Source organism: Daldinia childiae (assembly GCF_008694065.1).
Source record: "Daldinia childiae strain JS-1345 chromosome Unknown Scaffold1, whole genome shotgun sequence".
Lineage (NCBI taxonomy): Eukaryota > Fungi > Ascomycota > Sordariomycetes > Xylariales > Hypoxylaceae > Daldinia > Daldinia childiae.
The window spans coordinates 1,192,844-1,219,951 of record NW_022984642.1 but is presented as its reverse complement, the minus strand read 5'-3'; the positions used below and the strand labels follow the sequence as shown (position 1 = coordinate 1,219,951).

Below are 27,108 nucleotides of genomic sequence, written 5' to 3'. Positions count from 1 at the left end.
CCACTTTATACCGTACTTTTTTTTTTTTTTTTTTTTTTTTACTTGCTTCGTTTTACATACGGTACCAACGTCGACGTCAGGACACAACATTACGAGCCATTAGTATTCCTTGCCGCTCCACCCAACCAGACGTTGGGTCCCTCTCGATTGAGGTCTGGATCGCCCATAATCGCCAGGTCCTTCTTTTTTTTCTAAATTTTCCTCTTCCCCCTTCTAACCCGCTTCGAACGGTGGACAATAGAGACGGTGGAGTCCCCCCCCAACGAGATAAGGAAAATGGAAGGGGACTGGGGGGTGTCGCCCTTTCGAACTCCTTGGCTGGCTGGCCTGGCTGTTTCTAGCTAGCCACTGAAGGGTCGCACTTCATGAGCAACCTTGTTCTTCTCGTTGTTCATTGCACGTTATCCATATGAACCTCGTCTGCCGGTAGTTCTATCAACGTCCAATCCCAAGCGACATGATAATCCAACTCTACTAAACAGCGAGCATTTTTTACATCGGCCCGTTATCACCCTTCACCCTTCACCCTTCATCCTTCATCCCTCCTTGTTTGGGTCTGGTGTTGGGTGTGTATCTATGTCAGGTGTGGCCCACCCGGTTGTCGCCATTTACACCATTTACTATTACCATTTGTGAATTTATATGTACTGATGTGGACATATCCACATCGGTATAAACACCCGTATATATCTTGAATTGTACATTACCGCATTGTGTAATACACACTACATTCATGTTGCGCGTCACGACACTAGTTTGAGCAACGAGCCACCCCCGAGCTTGAAGATCTGTATCGGGTCTGGAGCTTGTCCCCAGTTTATTAAATTCTGGACCGCCCTTCTCGTGCCTTCGCTTTGTTCTGTTAAGCGTAGAGAAACGCCTTGACGCCTTGGACATTGCGAACCCTTTTGTCGTAACCTAACCTCCCAATAATGGTTCGACTTATTCTTTGATCATACTTCATCGTTCGCTTCTCTTCAACCCATTGTGTATACCATTGTGTATAGGACTTTTCCGATTGTACCGATTGTACATCCAGGGCATTGCATCGGATAACTCGAATTTTACCAACCCTATTCTAACATTCTAACATTTTAACATTCTAAGTTTACTAAACATAAACCAACCAACCTTAGCTCAACCCCGTACTCGTCTTTTTCGCTTCGCCATACCTTCGCCCTAAATAAAACAACGTAGAGTTTCGCTAGGACCCGTCCGCCGTGTTCCTTCGCAACACTCACACTCACACTCATCGAATAACCTTTTCCATTGTCTGATCAACTAAATTTTGTTTATTTTCGTTCTACGCCTGGTCCCTCGTTAGTTTTTTTTCTACCTTTCAGAGCCACTAATCCTCTCGGCATGGACAAAGACCCCGGGACACCTCGCAATGATGCCAGTGCGACCTCGACTCCTCCTACCGAGGAGCCTCAGAGTCCAGCATCGCCCGACCTCACTGCCATAAATGCTATCAATGCCCTTAACGCCGGAACGAGAAAAGAGAAAGGCCGAGTACGCTTTAATAGTGTCGCCGGAGTCGAGCCACCATCTTTTTTTGATTTATCTGGTTTTTCGGCGACACAATCACGCAATGATGTTTTATCGCTACCTCCGCGGCCTAGGCCTTCTGTTTTGCGTGGGAATTCCTATAACTCGGTGACTAGTATTCCTGAGTCTATCGATGACGATGATCCTGCTTCCGAGAAAGTGATGTCTGCCCACGCAGCACAGGAGCGTGCCCAGCAGATTGCTGCAACCCTACTAGGCTCGCGATCTGCCCCAGGGTCGACGAGAACCTCCCTGGACTCGGATGCCGAAACAGTGAACAGCGGCGGTGTTGATATGCTCCCAGGATTTCCCGGTATAGCTCTGGACGACTTTCCTATGAATGCTACAGATATCGCCAATGGTGACGCCGCACACAAGACTGCCTCTGAAGAACAACGGTCCGTGAAAAAGGAAGCGTATAATCTTGTCCGATCGCACACACGAAGGCATAACAATGGAGTATATCATACAGCGACCACTAGTACCGCCTTGAGTTCTGGCCAAATTACGCCCATCGACGGACCGAAACATGAGTTATACGTGACTCCGCCGACCGAATATCGCTCCAGTGTTCTGTCAAATCTCCTGAAGCTGTATAAGCCTGCTGACTCCGGCCTTTCTCTTAATTATCCACCTAGCCGGAAGTCTGAGCATGGTAGTGAATTTACCACACCGGGTTCTTCTGGTGCTACAACACCTAACCGGCGGAAATGGTATGAAAAGAATCGCTCGCAAGATACTTTAGCCAACCTGGTCGAAGCATCTGCGCGTCTCGCCAGTGCTGGTGTTAGTGGGCCAGGGTCGAATAATAACAACAGCAGCAACAATAACAACAATACCCCCACAAAGCCAAAACGACCCAAGCACCGGCGTAGCCCGAGCGGACGAATATTGAGTTTCGGTCGACCACGGATGGAAGATGAGATTCGTATCACGATGCACATTGCGGAAACACTAACTCGGCAAAAGTATATCATTAAGATGTGTAAAGCGCTTATGCTTTATGGAGCACCGACTCACCGTCTTGAAGAGTATCTGAGGATGACAGCTAGGGTGCTTGAGATTGATGGCCAGTTCCTTTACTTACCCGGCTGCATGATCATTTCCTTTGATGACCGCTCGACACATACCACCGAGGTGAAAATCGTTCGCACTAATCAGGGGATCGATCTCGGAAAACTCAGGGATGTTCATGAGATATACAAGCTGGTTCTCCACGACAAGATTGACCTGGAAGAGGCTATCGAATCCCTAACGACGGTTATGGAGACCAAGGATAAATTTCATCCGTGGCTAAGAGTCCTAGTATTCGGGTTGGCAAGTGCGTCAGTTGCGCCGTTTGCCTTTGAAGGGCAGTTAATCGACCTTCCCATCTGCTTCTTCCTGGGATGTCTTGTTGGTACTCTACAGATTATCGTCGCGCCTCGATCCGATCTTTACAACAATGTTTTCGAGATCACCGCCGCTGTATTAACCAGTTTCCTGAGTAGAGCATTTGGCAGTATTGCGGGCGGGACGTTATTTTGTTTCTCATCCTTGGCCCAGAGTTCTATCGCATTAATTCTCCCTGGGTGGTTTGTCTGTAAGTACATAACTTTGGTATTGTTCCGAGGTTGTTATGACTAACATATTTTTATAGTGTGCTCTGCTCTTGAACTTCAATCCCGCGCTTTGGTACCTGGCTCCATTCGTATGGTTTATGCCATCATCTATTCGCTGTTCCTCGGTTTTGGCATTACTGTTGGAACCGCCCTTTACGGTTTGATGGATCCTAAAGCTACTTCGGCAACGACCTGTCCAAACCCTATACCTACTTACTACCGATTTTTCTTTGTACCAATCTTTACTATGTGTCTTGCCTTCGTCAACCAGGCAAAATGGAAGCAGATGCCTGTTATGGTTGTTATTGCTTTTGCCGGATACATTGTGAACTTCTTCAGCAGCCCCAAATTTGCGGCCAGCCCACAAATAGCCAACACACTAGGTGCCTTCACTGTCGGTGTCCTTGCGAACTTATATTCAAGATTAAGGCATGGCGTGGCGGCTGCCGCTCTTTTGCCCGCTATCTTCGTACAGGTACCCAGTGGCTTGGCAGCGACTGGAAGCCTTTTGAGCGGGTTGAGCACAGCAAATGAACTAAATAATTCGACGGAAGTCGTTAACGGTACCAGTACTGTGAGTATTAGCGTACACTTTTAATCGCCTTTTTGAATTGTTGGCTAACAACCTAACTAGGTCACGATTCAACAAGGCCAACCCCTTGATACGATAGTGTTCAACGTCGCCGCATCGATGATCCAAATTGCCATCGGCATTACTGTCGGCCTTTTCCTAAGCGCACTCATCGTCTACCCGTTAGGGAAACGCCGGAGTGGTTTATGGACCCTCTGAAACTGTGCGATATTTGCGGTTTTGCGTTCCCAAGTTTCCAGTTTGGGCGTTCGAGCGTGGGAAAAAATTGATTTATATAAGCAAGCGAGCATTGAATTCTAAAAAATCCATTGGCTTGTAGAGGATAGAACTAGATGGTGTTATGGGCAGCATATAGATGTATATTATAGAGGTAATGCGGAGGATTCAGCCTCGCGGCCGGGGTTGGTAGGTGGCACTTTGGAGGAGTTTTCTTTTATGATATGTGATATGAGGTATCGGCATATGCAACGGCGTCATGGCTCTTTTGTTGTAATATCGAAAATGCAGAACGACTGCGTCAGAAAGTTCCAAGCGCTGGAATGATGTTTGTCGCTTATATTTCAACTCAAAGCTGTACAACGGAATCATTTTTTGTCATGTCCGAATTCACTCATATATTAGTTAGTTTTTATCTTCTTCTTATACACATGTACGTTTATTGGAAAAGGAAAATATATTAGCTGCAATAGCAACAGCAGAAAATCTTGAGTCTTTAACTATGGTGAAATAAAGCTGGAAAGTCATATGATTCCTAATGATATATATGATATAGGGAGAGAATCATAGCGTCATATATTCTTGCCCGTATAATAGGTATCAAGTCTTTTGATTCAGCTTGATGTTGTTGATTACAATTATGGCCTAATCGACGCATGTAGGTAGTCAACATTCTTTGGAGATGATTTAGACTCAAAGCGTCACGTGGAAATCCCGTGATATTTCTTTATGCATGGGGTACTTGAAATTCCAAGCTTATTGTTGTATATGTCTTAGGTTATGTACCGAAGTTACTTTATATATGTAGAAGGTACTTAAGATATCTGATGTACCTAAATATCCTAAATATAGACGGTATGAAGTATGCATCCTAGTAGGGTTTTAGGTACTTGTCAAAGGTACTTAGGTATCAATTAACTAGTGTAAAGTTGACAAGGCGAAACATTTAACTAAAACTTTTTAAAACATTCAAAATTAGCAAGCCGTTGTAATGGCGGTTAAATATTAGCCCCTTTTTGTATTATATAATCTAGGAGGTTCTAGGTTATTACGTAGTACCGGCCTTGACATCCTGGTTGCTGAGTGAGTAACTGCCATTGTTAATCGTTTCCCGTTCTCCGTTATTTCGTCCCCGCCTTAAAGTTTAGTTCGCCTTTTCAAATTCGCCCCTAATTCCTTGCTGTTGTGTTACCTACAAAGTTTCAATTCTCGCGTCTTCATCTTAAGTTTTACATCAATCTATTTTAAAAATCAATCTGACAAGCCAATGTTCACTACATTCGTTGGAACGGCAGCGGGTGCTACCGAATCGAGCGCTCCGCTAACTCCGGAGCCGCAACCCCCCAAACCTCGACAGAAGCGGAGTCAAGTAGCTCGGGCATGTGATTGGTGCCGTGTACATCGTATTAAATGTGATAATCATCTCCCTTGCTCGAATTGCCGGAAGAGAAATGGCCAGTGCAGTCAAGGGGAGATACCTGTTCGTACTCTTCCTCATGCCTATCGGAAAATTGAGCGCCTAGAAAACCGGGTGAGAGAATTAGAACGGGAACTTGAGAACGAGCGTAAGGCTATAAAGCCCGGCACTGGCATTAACACGCCTCAAACGCCATCGAGTCTCGCCTCGTCCGGGCCTTCTGGCTCCGAGGGACCTGAAGCCTTCGATTCTCCAGGGGAACATGGAAATAGTCCGGAGGGGAAGAAGTCAAGAGAAGGAGTACATATTCCTACCACCCGCTCCCAGCAGGGAACGTGGTATGGTGCCTCATCGTTATTCTACTTTATCAGGCGCATGAACACTTTCTTGAATACTTCTCTTCAACAAGCCCGACCTATCGATCGCATGTTACCAGACCCAGTGAAGCTATTCGATGGGACAAGCCAAACCTCTACGAAAGATCAGAGTAGTCGGCCGACTACTACCGTAACAGGAGAACCTGCCATCGCAGGGAGCTATTTAACTCCAACTCAGGAAGAATATTTCATAAGTCTCTTCTGGCAATCTCTCCACACCTCACTACTAGTTTTAGATGAGGGTACATTTAAGGAGCATTACCAATCCTTATGGACAACATCAGGAAGAGAGCGAAAGCCGTCGGCTCTTGTCGACATAGTCATTGCCTTATGTATGCAATATAACACAGCGCTACAGCCAGGCCTCGAGGACGACATCAACGATATTATCGCTGGTAGCCGGTTGTATTATCAGCGCTGCCAGAGGTTATTAACCAACGACCTAGAGAATCCTACTATATTAACGCTGCAGTGCCACCTATTATCCTCTGTATATTTGTGCTCTGCATCTTTCCCAAATATGTCAGATAGCACCTGTACGCTGGCCGTGCGGACGGCGTATATGCTTGGCCTTCATCTAGAACCGCCAGAAGATATGTCGAAGCGGGAGCAAGAAATGCGAAAGCGCTTATTGTGGACTCTTTATGTCTTCGATAGTAAAATCAGCATGAAACTAGGCCGTCCGTTCCAACTAGATCATTCCGATACTGCTTGTAGCTTACCAGGTGATGACCGGGAATGCGCAACGCTGTCGGGCTCCGTGTTTGCTCCGCTCGGAGAAGATGCTACATGGCTGACTTTCAACCTCGAAAACGTTAAGCTCTTCAGGATGATCCGAATAACTTACACGGCCTTCTATAAGAAACAGCTCGGCACTACTAGTATCTTCGACGACCAGGCTTCACGGAATGACCCAAAGATCATCGAATCCCATGCGGAGTTTCTAGGTCCTTACATAGACCGAATAGAGGACTGGGTGAAAGGCGTCCCCGATGCCCTTAAAACTAAACGGGGAGAAAATGGCGTTTCTTTTTCAACCGACTCCACCCCTCTCGAAATCGAACCGTTCGCATCGCTCTGGCTCCAGCGGCAACGTCTTCTATTGGAACTTATGTATCACAATCTATGCATAAACCTATTCCGTCCCTTTGTCCGTTTTGGTCCGGCAGCAGGGCCTACTCCAGTTGCTGACAATATAGCTGCAGACTGCGCCCGTCACGCCATAGCACTGACACGTATCCTGCATCAAGTACTCTCATCGACGTCTATTCTTACCGGCTGGCATGAGGCATCCCAGTGGCAGTGGAACGCCGCCATGTCACTTATCGGCTATGTGATTGCCTATCCACAAAGTTCGACAACCCCGGAGGCAAGAAGCGCTGTCGACCTCGCCATAGGTGTCTTTGATATCTGGAAAAGGAGCATCAAAACTGCGGCCAGTGCGGCTGCTATTACACGCGATGTCATCGCACAGGCCGATATACTTATCAAGCAGACACAAGACAGCCAAGATTCGCCGCAGAAAGCGGACGAGACGCCTCTAGGTTCCAGTAGTTGGGAGGCTACAAGTGACGAGGCGCTCACCGACAGTAACCCCGCCGAAGCACTAACAGCGGTTGGTGATTGGGGTTATAACGATGGAATAGGGTTACCTATGCAGGGCATGCTGGCTGGGTCTATTGACATGGCGTTCACTTTCGACAATCAAGATTTTGGGAACTTCGGAACATTGTCTTGGCCGACAATGAATGGCGACCCTGGCGCCCAATGGATATACGGGTAACAACAAGTGCAAGTTTAATATAATGCCTGCATAGAGGCATTCGGGTTTCAAGATGCTACTTCTGTTACCGTATTTCTTTAACCCCTTTCGACTATCATATGAGATGCGAGGTGCTCCTGGCGCATGGAAGGATAGTTGTGAAATGATGCCAGTTTGGCTTATCTATTCCTCTTTTAACATCCATGTATGTATATTTCACTCTGTATCTGTCAGGCGTTGGTGGAAATTTTCAACAAAAGCAATTATATGGTAGCCAATTATAAACTACAAATCACACTCATCTCGCGTACCACACATGCTTAGCACAATCATTTGGTTAATTGCGTAATGAGCACCCATTCAACCAGTCTTCCTGTTAGTAATGATTTCTCAAACTACCCAGTAATCAACTTGCCGACGATGTTGAAGAGTCCATTAGATATAAAGGGTAAACAGCTATTAATTACGTATGAATAATGTACCGCGATGCATGTAGATTAGTTAAGCAACCAAATATACGAATTCAATATAAACATGGTTAAATATGACATCAGGTTACTTTGAGATTCGGGAAGGATCAATAAGGTTGAAAAGATCAATCTTATCTATTGATGCGGGGCATTACTAAGAGTTGGTAGGCTGGAAATAGATCAACCCCTCGTATCCCGAGTCCTAAAGGAGAAGCCGGAGGAGAATTATAACCTATCGTAAACTTTAAGGGAATGAATATACGACAGCATTAATAGCTTAGCAAAGCATAATTATAAACAAAAGAAATAGAAAGAAATAATATTATAGTTCACCTATCTCCGAATAGGGAAATGGGCGCTTATTTTACCTATCGCCGAATTAGAAATATGATCAGTAAATATGGTAATCAGTGTTTGTTTCTATGTAGCCACATACCAACGGTCTAGTTCTGAGACACCGAAGCCTATGTACTACATGGCTGACCTGCATAGATATAAAAGAATACGAGGCCTCGAGCATAAACTTAATCATCAACTTAAAAATCTCAATTATAACATCACTATCCTTCTACCATCTAAATCTGAAGTAAAATTCCTCTAAGCAACCTACCACCTACCCCCTTTTCCAACATGACTTCCTTCACAGTATACAAAGGCTCCAAAACCGGAGTCACTAAGAGCTCTACCACCAAGCCAGAAAACCTCACTGGCGATAAGGTGTTAATGAGGATAACGGCGTCTGGATTATGCGGTACTGGTAAGTCTTTTACCCCTATCACCTTACGCACTTCGAGCAATAGTAACTAACAAATCTCAACAGATCTTCACTCGGTTAGTAGAAACATACACCTACACATCTACGCACACCATGACTAATAAAAGCCACAGTTACACGATGACGTTATCCTCGGCCACGAAGGCGTCGGTATTGTTGAGGCCGTAGGCCCAAACAGCAAGCACCTGAAGAAGGGCGACCGCGTGGGCTTTGGTTATCAGCACGACAGCTGCGGCAATTGCCGGAACTGTCTGACGGGGAACGAGACTTACTGCGTGGACCGGGCTGTGTATGGTACTGATAAGGTCGACCAAGGAAGCTTTGCTTCTCACGCTATCGTCCGCGAGGCGTTTCTGCATAAGATCCCGGAGGGCATGAGCGATATCGATGCTGCTCCCCTGCAGTGCGCCGGCGCTACGGTGTTTGCTGTTCTGCAGGCTTATAATACGCGGCCTACTGAGACTGTTGGTGGTAGGTCTTTTCGGAAGGGGTTTATTACCCCTTTTTAAAATATTTTGAACATCATCCAACCCCTTTACCCCCTAAAATATATAGCTGCTAACTCCACCAACTACAGTCATCGGACTAGGCGGCCTCGGCCACTTAGCGATTCAGTTTGCGGCTAAGATGGGAAACCGCGTCATCGTTCTATCTGGCTCGGACAGGAAAAAGGACCAAGCCATGAAGCTCGGAGCCCACGAGTTCGTCTCGATCAAAGGCAAGGACAAGCTCGAAGTATCGACGCCGATCGACCGGCTGCTAGTCACAACGTCCGCGCAACCGAACTGGGAACTCATCCTGCCGATCATGGCTCCAGGCTCCGCCATATACCCCCTTTCCGTCGACTCCGGCAACCTCGAGATCCCATACATGCCGCTGGTATTTAAGGGCATCGGCGTGCAAGGGTCTCTCGTCGCGTCGAGGAACGCCCACCGCGAGATGCTGGCGTTTGCGGCGCTGCATAATATTAGGCCGATTACTGAGACGTTTCCTATGACGGAGGAGGGTATCAAGGCGGCGATAGATAAGCTGGAGCGCGGCGATGTCCATCTTAGAGCAGTGTTGACTGTGGCGTAGTTGGGGAGGGAGCTGAAGTTCGTTGCTGGATGGCTGGGATGTTTAATAATAATAAAAGGCATATGTGCATAGACTTGGCGCTGGTTAGAGGGAAATAGAAACTGGAGAGGATAGAGGAATGAGTTAGGGGATTTACGGTATAAAATTTTGAATTGAAAATAATTACTAGAAACTTCATGCTCAAGTCACTATCCTAATACTCTTTCATAGCCTATGAAAGATCGTAATAGTTACACCAACACATAGTGGTAGGATAGGGGTAACTTTTACAAGTCCATCAATTCGGTAGGTAATAAACATCACTGTCTACCTCTTCTCCCTGTAGTCTACTCTAGATGCTTAATTTTATAATTCATAAGGAATTTTCCATTGAAGAAAAGAGTTTAGCTTAGCATACAGCATATAGCGAAAGGTTTTCATTAGCCACGCTACTCACTTCATGTCCATTAAAACGTCTAAGAGTTCGGTATAGTGGTATAGCATGAGTAAGATGGTATGAGCCAATTTGATATAACTAGAAAGACCGGATACATCTTTCGAGGTTCTGGTAAAAACTTACGCAGGAGAAGAACAATTGAGTGCTTCTGGACGAAGCCGGATAACCGAAACTATCCTCAACTACTGTTAGTGACGACTACTTGAAGTCTTATATATCGTCCACTTAAGCCGTCTATGAGACTCTATACATAATATTCGAAGATTCTTCACTCTCTACAATAAAACGCCAATCCAGAACTCATTATATGGCCTCTTAGGTGAAATATTTTACATACGGATACTAATAGTGCTTACAAGATCCAAAGTGACACTTTAACTATAATATCGGGCTGTCTATATTTTTGATGAGTATATATTGTGTCAGAAGAAACTATTTAGTAAATTCTTATAAGTTTAAACTTTTTTTCTAGAATTCTTTTTAACACAGTTAGATGAGAGATTTAAGAAACTTATAATCAGACTTTCGATTTTTATTATTGCAGTTAAACTCTTCTCACAATAGCTCATTATGATCATCACATAGGCCGAGAAACCTATTCCAGATTTAATTATTGTTAGGGTTAGATGCTTAAACACCTAAAGCATTCAGTAATAACCACTATGAAGGACTAATCTCGAAACGTATGTAGCTAAGACGACAACAAATGCTATATTTTAATCTTCTATATAAGCTCCATAAGACTTAACTAAAGACTTAATTGAGATTTCATTCTTCGAGACTATCATTAGTTACCCTCTACCATAGTAGAGTTAGATTTAGAAACTTACTACCACAATATACATATGGTAACACAGGTAATAAGAGGACGTCACTTACAAAACATCTATAACACGTAAGGTTTCTCGAATACGGCACCAAAATAAGATTTCATCAAGACGATACTTTTCGATAACTGCACATCTTCACAGGTCCATAACTGATACTACAGCATGTCTAATTTAAGCCATACTTGATCCAATTTATTAAAAGTTCGGCGATATAAAATAACTGGCCGTAACACGCAAACTCGGACAACTACCTAACTATTTGATCAGGCCAGGTACATCACAGCCCATGTTTGTCTTAACCTCACGCCGCCGTGGTACTATATCGTTCCAGTATCCAAACAAACGCGGATTGCTTCCCTTCCCTGCGCAGCCGTCGACATACCCAAGCGAGCATCTTGATCGGTAGCTTGGCCCCCCTCGGCTCCAACGCGTCCTTCTAATTCCGGCCCTTGTCGGCGGCGTGGCGTGCGCGACAAGCAGAAGCGTTGCATAGGTACCAGGCTTCTTATGTATATCCAGACGAACCTTTCGAACGTCGGGCATACTACGGACTGCGACATGACGGCGTGTCGGGGGGAAGGCCTACGTAGGTGGCATTTTTACCGTCGCAGTCGAAGCTTCGACCGGCGGGCCCGTCCTATTTAGAGATACATACATACATACATACATACATACATACATAAGTTTCAACTCGGCTAAGCCAGGCACGCAAGCACGCGTAGGTTATCCGTCGTCGTTAACCCCGATCTCGCTAATGTCGATCTCATGTTGTGCTATGCCAACCCTGGCTCCCCTGTCTCAGGCTAAAAGGAGACGATGGGTCTTATGTGGCTTGATATAATTGGGAGTAGCTGTGATGCGACTCTGCTATAGGCGATCTGATAATGCGCGAGTTATATGCATACCTATGATAAGCAGTATGATAGAATTAGGAATGCTATTATAGAGTGATTATTCGAGTTGGGGTTAACCACCGCCACAGTATGTAGTAGGCAAGTTTGCTGAGTTCCCCCCTCTTCTTTCTCTTTCTTATTGTCCACGACAGCTTCTTAAAACAGTTAAATGCATCGCAGACGGATTTTTGTGTTTCTCAGTGGCGCGGAGGGCTCTCCTGAAGTCCAATTAAAGTTCAGCATGGGAAGTCGAAACTAATGTATCATCTTGATCGACATAGAATCTTCACCTTTCTTGGAGTAACTGCATATTTACCTATATAATACTTAAAGAAGATCATGGAAATGCTAGGCAATAGAACCCCCTCAAGCCACATCCTCGCATATATTATAAGTTCCAGCAGTGCATTTTGTTTCTTCCCCGGTTCTATTTCGTAATCCTGATTATGTATGTCAATGTTAAGGTAGCACCTATGCGCTGACGATCACCATCACACATTCCCCGTTATTAGATTCCATTGATCAAGTGGAGAAGCATATGTATAAACGATGGCGCATGTATCCTACCATGTTTGTTACATTTAAATGGAGAGGGCGGTTATAGAACTGCTTACCTATAAGTGATACGTATACTCGGCGCAGGACGGGGGAATGGCCACATATCAAGCCTCTTACTCGGGATCTTTTTTCTAGACGTTTCCTCTCTTCTCATGTCCTTTTCGATATGCCGTCATATTCCCGTCACATCGGACCGTCATCTCCGCATTCCTCATTAGTAACGATCCTGCACTACGTGGATGGACGCCTGCCATGCAACTATCCACACCGAAGGTATGATACACGGCAGCGGGCATTCCCGGTATCATTGTCCTGTACCCCGCGTATTGATATAATATCCATCGTCGTATAGGTTCCGTTCCGACGCGTTGCGTTATCCTCTAATCGGGAAGTTAATATTATGCAATAGCATATCCTGCATGTTACCGAAATATTCATACTCGATCTCTATGCCTCGCAAAAAGTTGACCATATTCAATTCTCTGATTTTTACTGGACAAGGCGAGTATCGAGAACAACAGTATTGACAACTGTTGTCGGTATAGCCATTCAAGGTGATCAACGGCGTTTACATAGTCATTACGATACTCATTACGAAGTGTAAGAGTCATAAACAGGATATTTATAAGCTTGAGGATCACTGGATAACATATAATATCCTGAAAACCTTGGTGACTAGATTCGAGCGCTAATGTGATATAGCAAACATCGTATAGAGACTGTATACTCTATGATGCTACATAGGTAGTAGACAACACGCCGAGGTCCACGTACTACGCATGGGCGGGGGCGAGTTAGAGTGCAGAGAGCTTTGAAGTTCGTATGCCGTGCAACTCGAATTGGGATTTAATAGCAGTGGCATATATATGTTGGTATAGGGGAATCGCCTGTTCTCTTAGGTAACTTAAACCCCAGGAAGACAAAGGAAGTTAGAACGGCGCCCGGATGTCAAGTTGCCTGCAGTAGTGGCGAAGGGCCTGTATATTATAGGGGCTGGATGTCGCTCTTTGGTATAAACGGGTTCTCTAGCTGAGTTATCTTGGCCTGATGTTTAAGCGGTCCTGTTGCTAATAGAATTGACACCAAAGTAGCGGTACGGACAAGCCTTTAGGTTACCCAACACGATCTTGCGTCAGCAACCGACTCTGTCGTACATCGAACGCGAACGGGATATAGTTGGGCTCTTTTAATTTGAACTAGCGAGGGGTCGACGCTGTGAAACCTCGCCGATAAAGCTTCGTGCGGATGATATGGTCCCATTCTCATATTTAGATAACTTAGATTAGGTACTCATCGATATATTATGTCAAAATTAAACATATGGCGGTGGACTATGAAATCACTAATTAAGTTTTAGTATCTAGATTTCATTTTCTAAAAATTTCGGTCGAGGTTCAGTCCATGTTTACCGGCTATATGGTTCGCGCTAGAGCATGTACCAGGTAGTTAGCATACTCCGACTCTGACGTCGATGGTCAACATTGTTCGTTCTCATATTCCGACGGTCTTGTTGACTCCGTAGGTAATCCTCCGGTTTGAATCTTCCACGGCTTGAGACCGGCGAGGAAATCCAAATAAAAACCGGGATATTTTATTACAGACCAAGGAACACCGTATGATGGAGATAATCCGATTGTAATTAGACAGCCTTGAGGCTGATATCATCATCCATTTTGACTTTTTGGCAATGCTGCTTTAACATGCGGAGCTTTTGGCCGGTCATCTCGATCCTAATTTCTAAATCAAATCCACATATACAGATAGTTGTTTGCTACCATACATGACAAAAGTCGTCTTGATGTGATTGATAAACAAGTTTAGGGGATTGCTAAACGGTTAATAATAATTTCGTTGATAGTAACTACGTACAATCTCAATGTCGCGAATAGGGACGTATCAAGAAATATCGAAACTACCTACGGAATATTTTCATGAACACACAGATGGCTTGGGAGTTAATATATTCCGAACCTACAGTTGATCATTTCTGGTGAATCTGTCCCAGGAGTACGGATAGATAGACGCGCGTTCTTGGCATCCTTTTTTGCGGGACGTGGCGTCGCGGGATGGTAATTTGTAAGACCGCAAACTCGTTTGAATGCACGTAGCCTCGCGGGGGGCTTTTGACATGTGAAAATCAACATGACGGACCATGAGATATAAATTGAAGTGGGGCTTATAGTACAACAGATACTACGGATCCGTAGATGCATCATATGTACTAATAATGGACTATGATGGACTAACAATGAGAATCTCGTGAAAGAGACAAGGGAGTTATCATGCAGCATCGGAATTGCGCAACCCTTCAGGTTCCATTGGTATCCATCAAAAGAACCCCTGGATCGTCCGATAGCCCCCGATGAGTACGGCGGTGTTTGCAAATGAAGCTCCTCGGTCTTAAGTGGTTCAGACGACAAGTGGCGAATGGCTTGATTATCGTTCTATCGTCATGAACCGAGGTTGTTGAAGTTTTGCGAATAGCTATGTAATAAAGATACATACTCGGCGTAATAGATGGATCTGGACTTGATATTATTTGAAACCATCGAAGGTTCCCAAGACGATGGATACGGCACGCCTCCGGAAATTTGTCTAAGGTCTTGGAAGGGAAGTTTATGTTAGATGCGAGTTAATAATACCTCGGCGCTTAGACATGTCTGGCTAGTAATTAAATGGCTGCAACTCGTACATACCTACATATGTATGCAGTTCATATGCCAGAAGTAGGTTTAAGTTAGACCGTTCAAGACGAGGGACTTACCGGCCCATTCGAAATCAAGCCCGTGCCGCCGCCACACTTCCATTCGCCGAAGCATGAACTTATCCTTGCCGAGTTCTTCACCTAGTGCGGCGAAGGATCAATTGCGAGCCAATTGCCCACAATAGCTACATAAGGTAGATTGACTTAGGTTAGTTATACGGTAGGAAGGTATATTTAAGCTAAGTATTGCATATGACGGTGTCTTGATGCAAATTATGATCGGTCTTGGCTTGATTTTTATATGAGGGTAATTCCCATCCGGTGTGCTTAAAAATGATAGATACTCGGATCGGATTGGATGGGACATGCAACCTTTTAAAAAAGACATTCAATAAGAGAGAACGGTGCTAATAAGATCTTAATGTGCCTTTCCGAGATCCTTACATACCGGTGTAATATGTAGTCCTATAAGGATAAGGCAGTTGATGTCTCAAGTTGGTTCACGATAAAAGGTACAGGAATGTAACAGAGTACCTAACGTAGCATGCGTGCGTATCTAAGATAGGCGAACCGAAGAAGACGGATAGATAGGAACAAGGATAATGATTGCGAATGCGAATATAGGTACGAATTAGTGGTGTATAAGTGGTGTAGAGGTGAGAGAGGTAAAGAAAAGTTCCGAATCTTTCACATGTCAAATGACAGGGGTAAAGATTATGTAGGCTGGAGGGGCTAATGGACTATGGACCATGGGGAGGTCTTCTGGGTACGTTACGTGTACTGTACAAATACCTACATAATTCTTTTCTTTACCCCCTGTAAGTTCACCGGGATTAGTATGTAGATAGCTTGTATCTTTGCCTGTGACACATGTTATCGCCCCTCCGACGTGTACTTTGACCCGCCAGCGGATCTACGGCAAGCATCCAGGTACTGCATCCGAAGCTTACAGCTTGCTTAGCTGCTTAGCTGCTTAGCTGCTGAAGCTCGATAGCTAGAAGACCCGCTAGAAACACGGCGGCATCAGAGGAGTTTCTGCGCTGGTGACTTCATTGGTTCAACAGCGTGGAATGCGTTTAATAATGGACCTCAAAGAATGGCGGCAATTCTGTACCCAACACGAAGGCATAATGCGACTCTGCCATGTATGATAACCATGTAATGTAATGTATGTATGTAGGATGTACAATACATATACAAAATGGCGCCAGGTACATTATGTAAAAACTGATTGTACTGGGACCAAAGAGAGTCAAGGCATTCTTACGTGTAAGGCAAAGGAGGGAAGCACATGTTAAAAAAAAAAAAAGAATGTTCGCGCCAGAACATCGTCAAGCTTGACTATTTATTGTTTTAAAAGCACCCCATTTCACCTGACTATGCCTTATGCCTGTTTCTTCCCGCATTTTTACCTTTTAACGGACTTATTCTTTTTAAGTTATTAGTCGCCGATTTCTTCAACCTTGATCGACTTCCCTCCTTCTCTCTCTTTACACCATTTCATCTCATCCCACCCAATCTTATCCCGTTTGATCCAACGAACGAATAAGCCTTGATTGAGTTTCTTCCTTCACCTTCTTTCACCCACCCTCCTCTATCTCCCCAAACAAACCATCATTGTAACCCAACAACTTACCTACGTTCACACTCGCCCTTGAGCTCCTTCTATCCATTTCCCTTCCTCCTCGACATTCTTATCTCTCTACTCTCCTACTAGTTAGGTAACTTAGCCTAACGATGGCTGCCCAAGTCAACGGCGAGGTTCATCCATCATCCGCGACTTTATCGGTAAGCTTACCGCGCTTCTATCTGAATCTCATATAGGACCGGAACTAACGTCGGAGCAGCACATCAGAGGATATCCGGTGGTCAACGACAGCATTGCCTTCATTAAAGGAACCCCTTATGGCCAGAAGTCGATAGAGCTAGGTGATACTGCCTACAAATCCTTCGCTAAGCCGGTGTTTCCGTACCTTTCCAAGCCGTATCAATATGTTTCTCCTTATCTTAAGAAGGCCGATCAGATCGGCGAGGGTGCCCTAAGCAAGATTGACGAACGTCTTCCCGCCCTAAAGAAACCGACCGGTGAACTGTGGACTGACGGTATCAACCTCTTCTTCTTCCCCGTCCGCAAAGGACTGGAAACCAAGGACCATGTCTTCGACATCTATAGCTCCGAGTATAAGAAGGTTGGAGGTGACGGCTTAGTAACATCTAGCAAGGCACTCGTCTCAGCTGGCCTCGTCGTTACAAGCGAAGCGCTCACCTGGATTGGTGACCTGCTCCGAGCCGGCAAGGTTCAGGCCAAGGAAACAGGCAATGAAATAGCTCGCCAAGCAAACCACTGAAATATCACTGAAGGAAGAAAAAAAACGCTTAACATAGGAATAGGGGGCGATTCTCGGCATAATCTCTTTCTTTTGATACCATGCATCTCTCTCCTCTGTCATCAGTTTTCCAAACCGAAGTTTCTGGTATTCGAGTTGGGAAGTAGTCTGCCTACCAAGTAATCTTGGGGAGGCTGTATTATGGGCATATGTGGCTTGGACTTTAGGCATTCACATTCGCTTCTCATTCTCGCGCTTGGGAAGAGTATTCGGCGTTGGGCGAGTCCTATCCACCGAGATTGTGGGACTTCGATTCAGTCGTGTTGTTTGGTTTATTATTAACTCTTGTCTTATTCCTGATTGCCGAGATGTTCATGAAGAGAAGGTTGAAGTGTACACGTAGGGATATGAGGGGGAAAAGGCGCGGACAAAATCGTACAAAACTGAGTCGTGTTTAATGACCTGTATGAGAAGATAATAGATTTTTGATCCCAATATGTTTAGTGGCTCTTATTTTTGTGATCTGTTTTCCAATTAGTAAAAACAAATGCGCTTACATGACTTCAAGTCGGGTTCGTTCCGACGCATAGCATCATGATGGATTCATGTTGAAGAGAGGAAAATAAAGTGAGTGAACTACTTTAAGCAGGTAGATACCTCATAATTCAATCATAGTGGACATCAACTCATATGGATCGTTTATTAACTAACAAAAACTATGTACTAGAATTTATTTTATAAGTGCTAACGGTCGGCGCACGGAATCCATGGGGCTAAAAATATCGCTGTCAAGTAATCACGTGGCTCCGTATCTATTGACCTGGCAACGCGTTTATCTTTAAGGATAAACATAGCGACCCGCTATCACCAGATTTCTAAGTTGTCACCTCCACTTATCACTGCTCACTAAGTACATACACAATAATCTTCAACACATTCCACAACTTTAAGGTGGATTTCAAAACCCAATGCTGCACATAATCGCATCTTTCTCAGAATAACATTTCATAATCTATCTTGTACCTATTATACAAATCCGCAAGTGCAAGCGGGTAAACAAATGGTTCACGTCGAAAATTCGTCTAGCGTGCCAGGTTCGCCTGGTGCGGCACTCCAGCCATCATCTCCTGACAAAGTTAATCAACAGCGCGAAGCCGTCCCACCGTCTCCCACGAAGTCTGACCACCTTCGTGATAGCGACGTACACGATAAGATCCGCCAATTCAATAACTTAGCCCACCTTGGCCCCGGAGGCGCGGCATCAATGTCCAGACAACTTGAACGAAAGACGGCCGACGCCGCCTTAAAACGAGCCATGGTAGGACGTGAAGAGGCAGAGGCTGAGATGCGCCGCTATCGTGATGAGACTCGGGCCCTACGACGACAAGTCGAAGAGAGCCGCGGTCGAGAGCGCAAAGTAGGCGAAAGATTAGAAGATGTCATGGTAAGTTTACTAAAGCTAGAGCACGATTAATCCTTGGTAAAGTACTTACACTAATGGTTAATCAACAGGAGAAGTATGGACAAGCGAAAGAAACTCTCCAACACAGCAAAACGATTTGGGAGAAGGAAATTAGACACGCGCGCAAGGAGGTTTTCAAGACACAGTCATCTATTGTTAAGCTACAAGAAGATCTCAAAACTGCGCGAAGTTCTTGCAAGTCTGTAGAAGAGTCCCTAGCAAGGGAGAAGGATCTTAGCAAGGCTAGAGAGCAGGAAGCGTTTAAATCTCGCTACCAATTAGCCGAAATACAAGAGCAACTAGAGAAAGCTCTCGAACGCATTGCGTTCGTCGAGCAAGAGCGCGATGCCTACAAGGATGCCGCCAAGAGCGAAGAGATTGCCAGGATCGCTGCCGAGGGGCGTCTACCGCTCCCGCCGGAGGATCCGGACAGTGAATTCGCGTCACCTAAGAAGGAGCGTTTTTCTCTATCTACGGTCGATATTCTTTCCTCCGCTGCAAGTGAAGAGGAAATCGAAGAACTAACACGCCTGTGGCAATGGGAGAGGCAAAGAGCCGACCGAGCTCAAGAGCATCTAGAGTTTGTGCAGGCTGAGTGTCAACTACGATGCTGCTCCTGCGCAAAGTCTCGCTCGCGGAGAAGTCTGGCTGCCTCTACACGTCAAGAACGGACTGGACCAGTCACGATTGTGGACCCGGCAGATCTTATGATTTTAGGCCAGGAGCCCAAATCCGTAGAGCAGTCTATCTCTACCAAATCTAGAACTTCTGGGTACAACCAAGGTCAGGAACAGGAGCAAGTAGAAGAAAGAGAACGAGAGCTACTACCACTAGAGAAGACAGGATCTCAGACAGAGAATCTTGTACAACAGGAGGCGCCGAGAGAACGAAAGGAACTTAGGCGTTCGACTATTTTTGTTCCTTCTGAGGGGATCTTCAGGACCATCTCGCAGCAGGACCTACACACAATAGAGAAGTCGGAGGATTCCCCTTGCGAACCAACGACCCCAAAAGATCCCCCGCCAACCCATTCTTTTTATTCTCGAACTCCATCCGCTGAGCCTCCAACATTTGCCTTGATGGCGCAGGAGCGCACTTCCCTCCTCTCACTCCTCAACGCGCCACGCCAAAGCGAATCTAACTACCCTATGATGGATATCCCGACCATACCACTGGGAGGTCCTAATCGCTCAGACGCGGAAGAAGATGCCGAGGAAGCAGCCCGCCCGAAATCTGAGATGGAACCAGAGGAGGATACACGACCTCACAGCACTGCTGCCTTCTACACAGTAACCACTACTACGACAGTTCCCGTTCGAGAACCAACTAACCAAAACCGTGTCCCATCATTCGATGTTAATAACCCGACCCTGGCACCAACAATGACGCGCGAGGAAGCGCTAGCGCAGATTAGAGAGCGCCGCGGTAGAGCTAGGAGTGCTGCGCAGGGCCTAGCCACGCCCCGGAGGCAGATGATGTCAGGAACGGGAGACAGAAGGGACGTCAGTGCGCCAGCAGCTCGAGCAGCTAAGGGGCGATCCGCCTAGTAAAACTTGACTTCAGCCAACTTATTACACGTGTAGTTACGGTGGTGATCTGACAAGCAAAAATGAATTGCAGAGGATGCGGGTACCAAAGGCTTCGGGTTAATAGCGAGGCGTTCAGGTGGCTATCACAAACTCGGTCAAAACTGCATTTCCATCGGCGTTGTTGTCCTCTGGAAAGAGGAGGAAGGCAGGCAAGGGGGGAAATACCTAATGGAAAGGCGTTGGATTTTTATTATTTTTTGTCAAAGACTTTTACTACTACTACTGCGCGCTCCCTCTGATATCTTCGTTATTGCTTCCTTTGTATGATTACGACGTGAACGATGGTCTGGCGTTGAGGGACGGACTAGCTGTTTGCTACGTAATTCGTCTTACGGACGGGTGATGGAAGATACCTAATCATACTACCTTCTTTTTTCATATTTGTTTTTGAAAAGCTGCTTCGTTGGCGATAGAGTTGGGTTCACCTCGCGGAACGACTACCTCCTATAGCATAATATTACGACTATATCTATTCAGATTAAAGTAGACTTTACGTTTGGTTTACTACCTCGATAGATATCCTTTGCAAAAATTTAAACGTTACTTTTGTTTCCTATTAACTATCTCCTTTCTTGAAGCATTTAATAGTAGCACGGCGAAATAGTAGATAATAGGTACGTTAGTAACAGACTTATATACGGCCTACTTCTTATTTACTTCATCTAATAATCACGACAAAGCTATAGCAAGTAATAAGCCAGCTCAAAGGCCATATTATGTATATATCCGCCCATCCAATCATCTACTTTACTCAGGCTTAACTTTGGTCTCAGGAGACGGTATAGGCACCGTCCCCTCCAGAATCTTAACCGCGTCCCCAGAAATCAAAACCTCCTCGATCCCAGTCCCCGCAGCATCCACCGTCACGCGAACCCGTATCTCGCTCGGCCGCCCCATCTCCACGCCCTGCGTGATTTCAAACGTCCGCGTCCGCGTCGTCGACCCTGTCGCCTCCTCCGCGTCCAACAAACTCAACATCGAGCACAGCCCCGCAGCAGACGACCCCGTCGCCGGATCCTCGCGACTCCCGAGATTGCGCGTCCGCAGCTTCCGCGTCCCGTCTGCCGCGCGCCCTAGGTCGACGTAGAAATACGTAACGACCGGCCCATTGCGCCATCCCTCGTCCAGCGTGGCCGCCGCCGCAAACGTGTTCTCCCCGCCGACTAGATTCGCCGTCTGTTTCCCCAGGGCGGCTAGGTTTGGGAGCTGCGCCATGATGGCCGTCATGCCGTTGACGATGCTGACGACGGGGTGCTTGCTATAATCAGACCCGGCGAACGGCTGGCTGTGGTGGATGTGGAAGTTATGCGCGACGGCGACCTGGGCCCCCACTCCGTCGGGGGCCGCTTTGAAGGGCACGGGGCCGGCGCGGGTTGACAGGATCTCGGGGGCGGAGTTGTTGCCGCCGAGACGTTGGTGGTGGTGCAGGAGGTAGTTTGCAGTGCCGATGGTGGGATGGCCGGCGAAGGGGATCTCGGCGAGCGGAGTGAAGATGTCGATGCGGGCGGTGCGGGCGCCGACATCAGCGGGGGTCTGCTCGTGCAGGAATACCGTCTCGGAGAGGTTTAACTCGCGCGCGATGAGCTGTTTCTGGTCCTGGGTGAGTTGCGTGTCGGCTGGCACGTTGATGATGCCGAGGGGGTTGCCGCGGAAGGGCGTCTTGGTGAAGACGTCGAAGGTGGTGAATGTTAAGGCCATGGTTGAAGTTCCTGGTTATGGAAAAGATATTCTGGGTGTGGTTTTGGTTATTTTTTTCTTTCTTTTTCTTTTGATATCTACAATGGATTATGGGTTTGGATGATGTAGCTAGCTATACTCTCTTATATAGGTACTCTCTAGGCGATCTTATTTGATGTTATTCTGAACCCTACATATGTCGTAATAGTATTAAGTGACTCATGGGGTTGGGGGGCCGCTTTTCGCTTCAAGTTGGTAACGAGTATAGTCGTATTACTATTTGCTATGCATAGGTAGTCTATACAATATAGAAACTGACTGCTACTTTCGAATATTTATCATATTAATAACTTTCCGTCTACTTGTCTATATGTACCTATGTATATATAACTTCGTAATTCATATACCTCGAACAATAAAAGATACTACTATCCTCAGCTAGTTACATTATTAACATTACTCTCAAGCTGAGCTTTAACATTTATAGTCTTATTAAAAAGTATAAGCTATTAGTTATTATCCTCAATTAGGCAGTTGGTCATCCAACCTTACCTAGTTAAAGCTAAAGCTCAACATTACATTATACCGAGATCTTCTGTGGAGTAGGGATAGTCATCGGTTCTAAAAAATGGCTATCGTTCAATATAGAATAGGAAGAAATATTACGTTGATAAAACATCGTGTTTTCTATCTGCAGGTTGAACTGAAGTTTAGTACTAGCATTCATGAAGACACGGGATTCGAGGTCTTTTAAAAGGCTTTATTCATGATGCCATGGTACATGCAAGTCGTATGATACAAGTCGCGCGTTATTTCCATAGGTGCCCCTTCCATCCCATCATTACTCCTTAGGCGCCCTGGGCTCCAGATGCCTCTTCCCACTACATCACATTCCGATAATGACACCTTCCTAGATGATCGCCTGACGCCTCATGTTGGAAACCCCTATATCCATGCTCACATCTCACCTCCTAGACCCAAATCCTAGGAAACCAGGATAGGAGCGGAAGGCAAAGACAAGAGTAGCCGCTGGTTTATTGGCCAGTCAGCTTGCTCAAGATACCACCGCTCTTAGGGCTCTTATTCTCGTCGAAAATCTTCAACAGGCTGGTCCAAACCTGGCCAGGTTCTTGGCTGGCGTCAACGCCCTTCCAGATACCAGTGTTCTTATAGTATCCGACAACTGGGGAGGTCTGCTTGTGGTAGGTAACCAGACGCTTCTTCAGCGCATCAGCGTTGTCGTCAGATCGCTGGATCAGGGGCTCGCCGGTGATATCGTCCGTCATAGGCAGCTTCGGGGGGTTGAAGGTGCTGTGATAACTTCGTCCGGAGGCGGGGTGGACTAGACGACCGGTAATACGCGCAACCAGGAGAGCATCGTCGATTTGTAACTCGACCGCGTGCTGTAGCTTCTGGTTCTTGTCGGCAAGCATCTTGTCGAGCGATTCGGCTTGAGCGACAGTGCGGGGGAAACCGTCAAGGATGAAGCTAGGGCAAGGTTAGTCAAGTTCAATGTTGGAATTCGATACGTCGTTCTGGCTACGAGCCAAAAAAAAAAAAAAGAATCATTGCTACAAAAGTGCGAAAAAGAACGTACCCTCCCTTGCACTCCTTATTGTTGTCAAGTTCTTCCCTAATCATGCCAATGACTATCTCATCGCTGACCAGACCACCTGCATCCATGATCTTCTTCGCTTCCTTTCCAAGAGGTGTCTTCTTGGCGACTTGGGATCGGAGCATGTCGCCGGTAGCCTTTTCATGGCTGTTAGTAATTCAAATTCGCATGAAAATAGCGCTTTAGAATCTGTCGGCGCTTACTAAATGGCAACACGAGAACTTCTCCTTGATCTTAGGCGCTTGCGTTCCCTTTCCTAAAAGTTGTCAAGTCGCAGTTAGCGCAAAGCTCAACCAAGAACAATACCTCGGCCTAAATGATTTTCTTTTAATAACATACCAGCTCCAGGAGGGCCCATGAGAATCATGCGCACACTCTCATTACTTTCACCGGATTGGCGCTGTTCTAGACGTCGTACGCGGTCCTCTAAGCCGGACACGACGTCCTGCAATCGCTTCATCTCATTGTCGATAATACCCATTTTTAACAGCTCAAACGAATCAATTGAGCCAGACCAAGGCTAGGTAAGGGAAAGGCGACAGGTCAAGTCACAAAAGAATGAGTGAGTGATATAATAATAAAAAAAGGAAAGGAAGCAACGGAAATTCCGGTAAGGAAGATAAAGAATAATGTAGTAAGTTAAAGGTTGGCAGAAGAAGGTTGCCAGGTGTTAGAAGCTGGAATTTTGGTGGTGGTCGTGCAGCGTGCAGCGTGCAGCGAGGTCGGGGGTATCGGAAATCGGGATATTCTTTTTTTTTAAAGAATTATAACTCGAAGACGGAACGACCACCTTTACTTTTTTTATTTTTTGGACAAGGAACAGATTGCCACGTTCAATTGAGACTTGCTAAAGGGGACTAAAGGAAAAAACGCTCACCGTCCCCGTCCCCGTACAAGTTTAATCGGTAGACTGGAGCTCGGGGCAATTGGGGCTCCCCAGTGGCTGAAGGGACAGAGGGACAACTGAACAACCGCTACAGCCTAGGCATGTAGCCATAGAAGGACCCATACCCATGGATGACAGTAACAGAGTGGGGCATATCATTACTTTTTAGCGGCATGCGACCAGTAACCTGCCTGTAATTCATAGCTTACCGCACCGAGGTAGCTTGAGGTAGCTTCATCATCTTACCCGTTTAGGTTAAGCTTTGGCTTGGTGATTGCTTGGGGTTCGGCTATTTTTCTACGGACCTAAGTAAAAAGACGGATTACTATTCTTTTTTCCGTTGGACCGCCGAGGTTGACGATATTTGAGATTCTCTTAGACTTAGACGTAGTTGATGAAATGGAACATTATATTTCTTGTTATGAATTCTTCTGTTGCCTTGATAATCGTTCTACTTCTATATTCCATCTAGGGAGTTACATTCAATCAAACGGCTTTTACGGAAGTAGAACAAGCAACGACCAGCATCGACTCGTGATTTTCCAAGTACTCGGCCAAGCGGATACCTAGGCTCTCTCGTCCTTAGTTGTCAGAATATGATACAGAATATACCTCAGTCAGCCGGAAGGATTTCCTAGTCTGATTGTTCATATGACCCTCCCTGCTTAGTAGCAAACAGATGCTGCTGGCATTGCTCTGTTAAGATGTTGAAAACATTAGAGATTGGAACTTCTAGGGTAAGATGTACTAGCCACAGAATAAAAGAACAAGCCACATATATTTCAGCCACATTATGTTTATGTAATTCCACAGATTGAAACTCTCTTAAACTTTCAAAAGCTCAAGTGGAAACAACCTATTACATCAGCCTTGTCAGTGGGGGTCTGTGCATAACATATTTCGCACTAATCCCAATTAAGAGCTGAGCTTGCCGGGATTTCGTGCGAAGGCAGCCTCACATACGACAGCCTTTCTATCTATTTACCAACTTCCATCAAGCTCGTTTATCTTGAGTACCAAGCTTCCTTATTCTATTTTATTTCTCAATTTCCCTATTCCCTTTCCTCAAGATGCCTGCCACGACCGCCGAAACGCTTTCTTTTGTCAACAAAAATGTTACAGTTGCCCCTCTCGTCCTCCTCTCTGTCGTAGACCACTTTAATCGGGTAGCAAAGGGCACACGGAAGCGAGTCGTCGGTGTGCTGTTGGGTCAAAACGATGGAAAGAATGTGCGGGTTTCAAACAGCTTTGCAGGTTAGTCGCAGTCGCATTATTCTCTACCATTTACTATATCGCCTACGTCAGCGTTATTAACCTTGATTCGCTCTATATAGTTCCATTCGAAGAAGATAGCGATGATCCGTCCGTTTGGTTCTTAGATCACAACTATGTAGAGAACATGAACGACATGTTTAAGAAGGTCAACGCCCGAGAGAAGTTAATAGGCTGGTACCACTCAGGACCCAAGCTGCGCGCATCCGACCTTCAGATCAACGAACTCTTCAAGAGATATACACCAAACCCTCTACTAGTCATCATTGACGTCCAACCTAAGGAGTCTGGCGTTCCGACAGATGCATATTTTGCGGTAGAGGAGATCAAGGACGTAAGTAGTTCTATACTGACACTACATATCAAATGCTAAATCCTGAGACGAACAGGACGGCACAACCACATCCAAGACCTTCGTACATACACCTTCCACCATCGAGGCCGAGGAGGCGGAAGAGATCGGTGTTGAGCACCTGCTCCGGGATATTCGTGACGTAGCTATCGGTACTCTGTCGACGCGAATCACAAACCAGCTACAATCGCTACAAGGACTACACCTCCGATTACGTGACATCCAAGCATACCTTCAGAAAGTTCAGGACGGCAAATTACCAGTGAACCATGCAGTCTTAGGAAACCTCCAAGATATTTTCAACCTCCTACCTAATCTATCGACACCCAAGCCTGGTGTTGACGGAAAGAGCGGTAACGTGGGCGAACTATCTTATGCGATGAGCGTCAAGACGAACGACCAGCTCCTCGCCATCTACCTAAGTAGTTTAATCCGCGCCATCACGGCTTTCCACGACTTGATCGAGAACAAGATCCAGAACAGACAACAACAGGAAGAGAAGGAGGCGAAGGAAGAAGCCGCCGCGACGGCAGGGAAAGACGATAAGGAGAAGAAGGAGAACGGCGTTAATGGCGTCGGGGGTGAGACTACGGAGAAGAGTAGCGACAAGGAAAAGAAGAAATAGAGCTTTTATGAGTAGACGGAATACCAAATTACTGCAACCCCTGTACA

General features: G+C 45.8%; 8 protein-coding genes across 8 annotated transcripts; 6 read left to right on the top strand and 2 right to left on the bottom strand.

Moving 5' to 3' along the window:
* Window positions 1-1,362: 1,362 nt before the first annotated feature.
* On the top strand, window positions 1,363-3,939 carry GL218_00304 (Uncharacterized UPF0442 protein C7D4.12c; the record flags this gene model as incomplete). The annotated part of the gene is made up of 3 exons (XM_033576718.1): window positions 1,363-3,130; window positions 3,188-3,723; window positions 3,784-3,939. 3 exons carry the CDS (start codon window positions 1,363-1,365, stop codon window positions 3,937-3,939), a joined length of 2,460 nt encoding a protein of 819 aa, XP_033441935.1.
* A 1,285-nt stretch (window positions 3,940-5,224) lies between these two features.
* GL218_00303 (putative transcriptional regulatory protein C16G5.16) lies at window positions 5,225-7,534 on the top strand (the record flags this gene model as incomplete). Its single annotated transcript, XM_033576717.1, has 1 exon — window positions 5,225-7,534. One exon carries the CDS (start codon window positions 5,225-5,227, stop codon window positions 7,532-7,534), a length of 2,310 nt encoding a protein of 769 aa, XP_033441936.1.
* A 1,079-nt stretch (window positions 7,535-8,613) lies between these two features.
* GL218_00302 (alcohol dehydrogenase) lies at window positions 8,614-9,835 on the top strand (the record flags this gene model as incomplete). Its single annotated transcript, XM_033576716.1, has 4 exons — window positions 8,614-8,740; window positions 8,804-8,814; window positions 8,872-9,229; window positions 9,336-9,835. The coding sequence occupies 4 exons, from the start codon at window positions 8,614-8,616 to the stop codon at window positions 9,833-9,835; spliced, it is 996 nt and encodes a 331-aa protein (XP_033441937.1).
* Window positions 9,836-16,993: 7,158 nt separating this feature from the next.
* On the top strand, window positions 16,994-17,604 carry GL218_00301 (putative perilipin mpl1-like protein; the record flags this gene model as incomplete). Its single annotated transcript, XM_033576715.1, has 2 exons — window positions 16,994-17,044; window positions 17,104-17,604. 2 exons carry the CDS (start codon window positions 16,994-16,996, stop codon window positions 17,602-17,604), a joined length of 552 nt encoding a protein of 183 aa, XP_033441938.1.
* Window positions 17,605-18,643: 1,039 nt separating this feature from the next.
* GL218_00300 (uncharacterized protein) lies at window positions 18,644-20,592 on the top strand (the record flags this gene model as incomplete). The annotated part of the gene is made up of 2 exons (XM_033576714.1): window positions 18,644-19,027; window positions 19,096-20,592. 2 exons carry the CDS (start codon window positions 18,644-18,646, stop codon window positions 20,590-20,592), a joined length of 1,881 nt encoding a protein of 626 aa, XP_033441939.1.
* Window positions 20,593-21,381: 789 nt separating this feature from the next.
* GL218_00299 (uncharacterized protein) lies at window positions 21,382-22,332 on the bottom strand (the record flags this gene model as incomplete). The annotated part of the gene is made up of 1 exon (XM_033576713.1): window positions 21,382-22,332. One exon carries the CDS (start codon window positions 22,330-22,332, stop codon window positions 21,382-21,384), a length of 951 nt encoding a protein of 316 aa, XP_033441793.1.
* Window positions 22,333-23,345: 1,013 nt separating this feature from the next.
* On the bottom strand, window positions 23,346-24,407 carry GL218_00298 (adenylate kinase; the record flags this gene model as incomplete). The annotated part of the gene is made up of 4 exons (XM_033576712.1): window positions 23,346-23,799; window positions 23,909-24,063; window positions 24,130-24,182; window positions 24,266-24,407. 4 exons carry the CDS (start codon window positions 24,405-24,407, stop codon window positions 23,346-23,348), a joined length of 804 nt encoding a protein of 267 aa, XP_033441794.1.
* A 1,475-nt stretch (window positions 24,408-25,882) lies between these two features.
* GL218_00297 (26S proteasome regulatory subunit rpn-8) lies at window positions 25,883-27,061 on the top strand (the record flags this gene model as incomplete). The annotated part of the gene is made up of 3 exons (XM_033576711.1): window positions 25,883-26,066; window positions 26,147-26,418; window positions 26,474-27,061. 3 exons carry the CDS (start codon window positions 25,883-25,885, stop codon window positions 27,059-27,061), a joined length of 1,044 nt encoding a protein of 347 aa, XP_033441848.1.
* Between the last annotated feature and the right edge of the window lie 47 nt (window positions 27,062-27,108).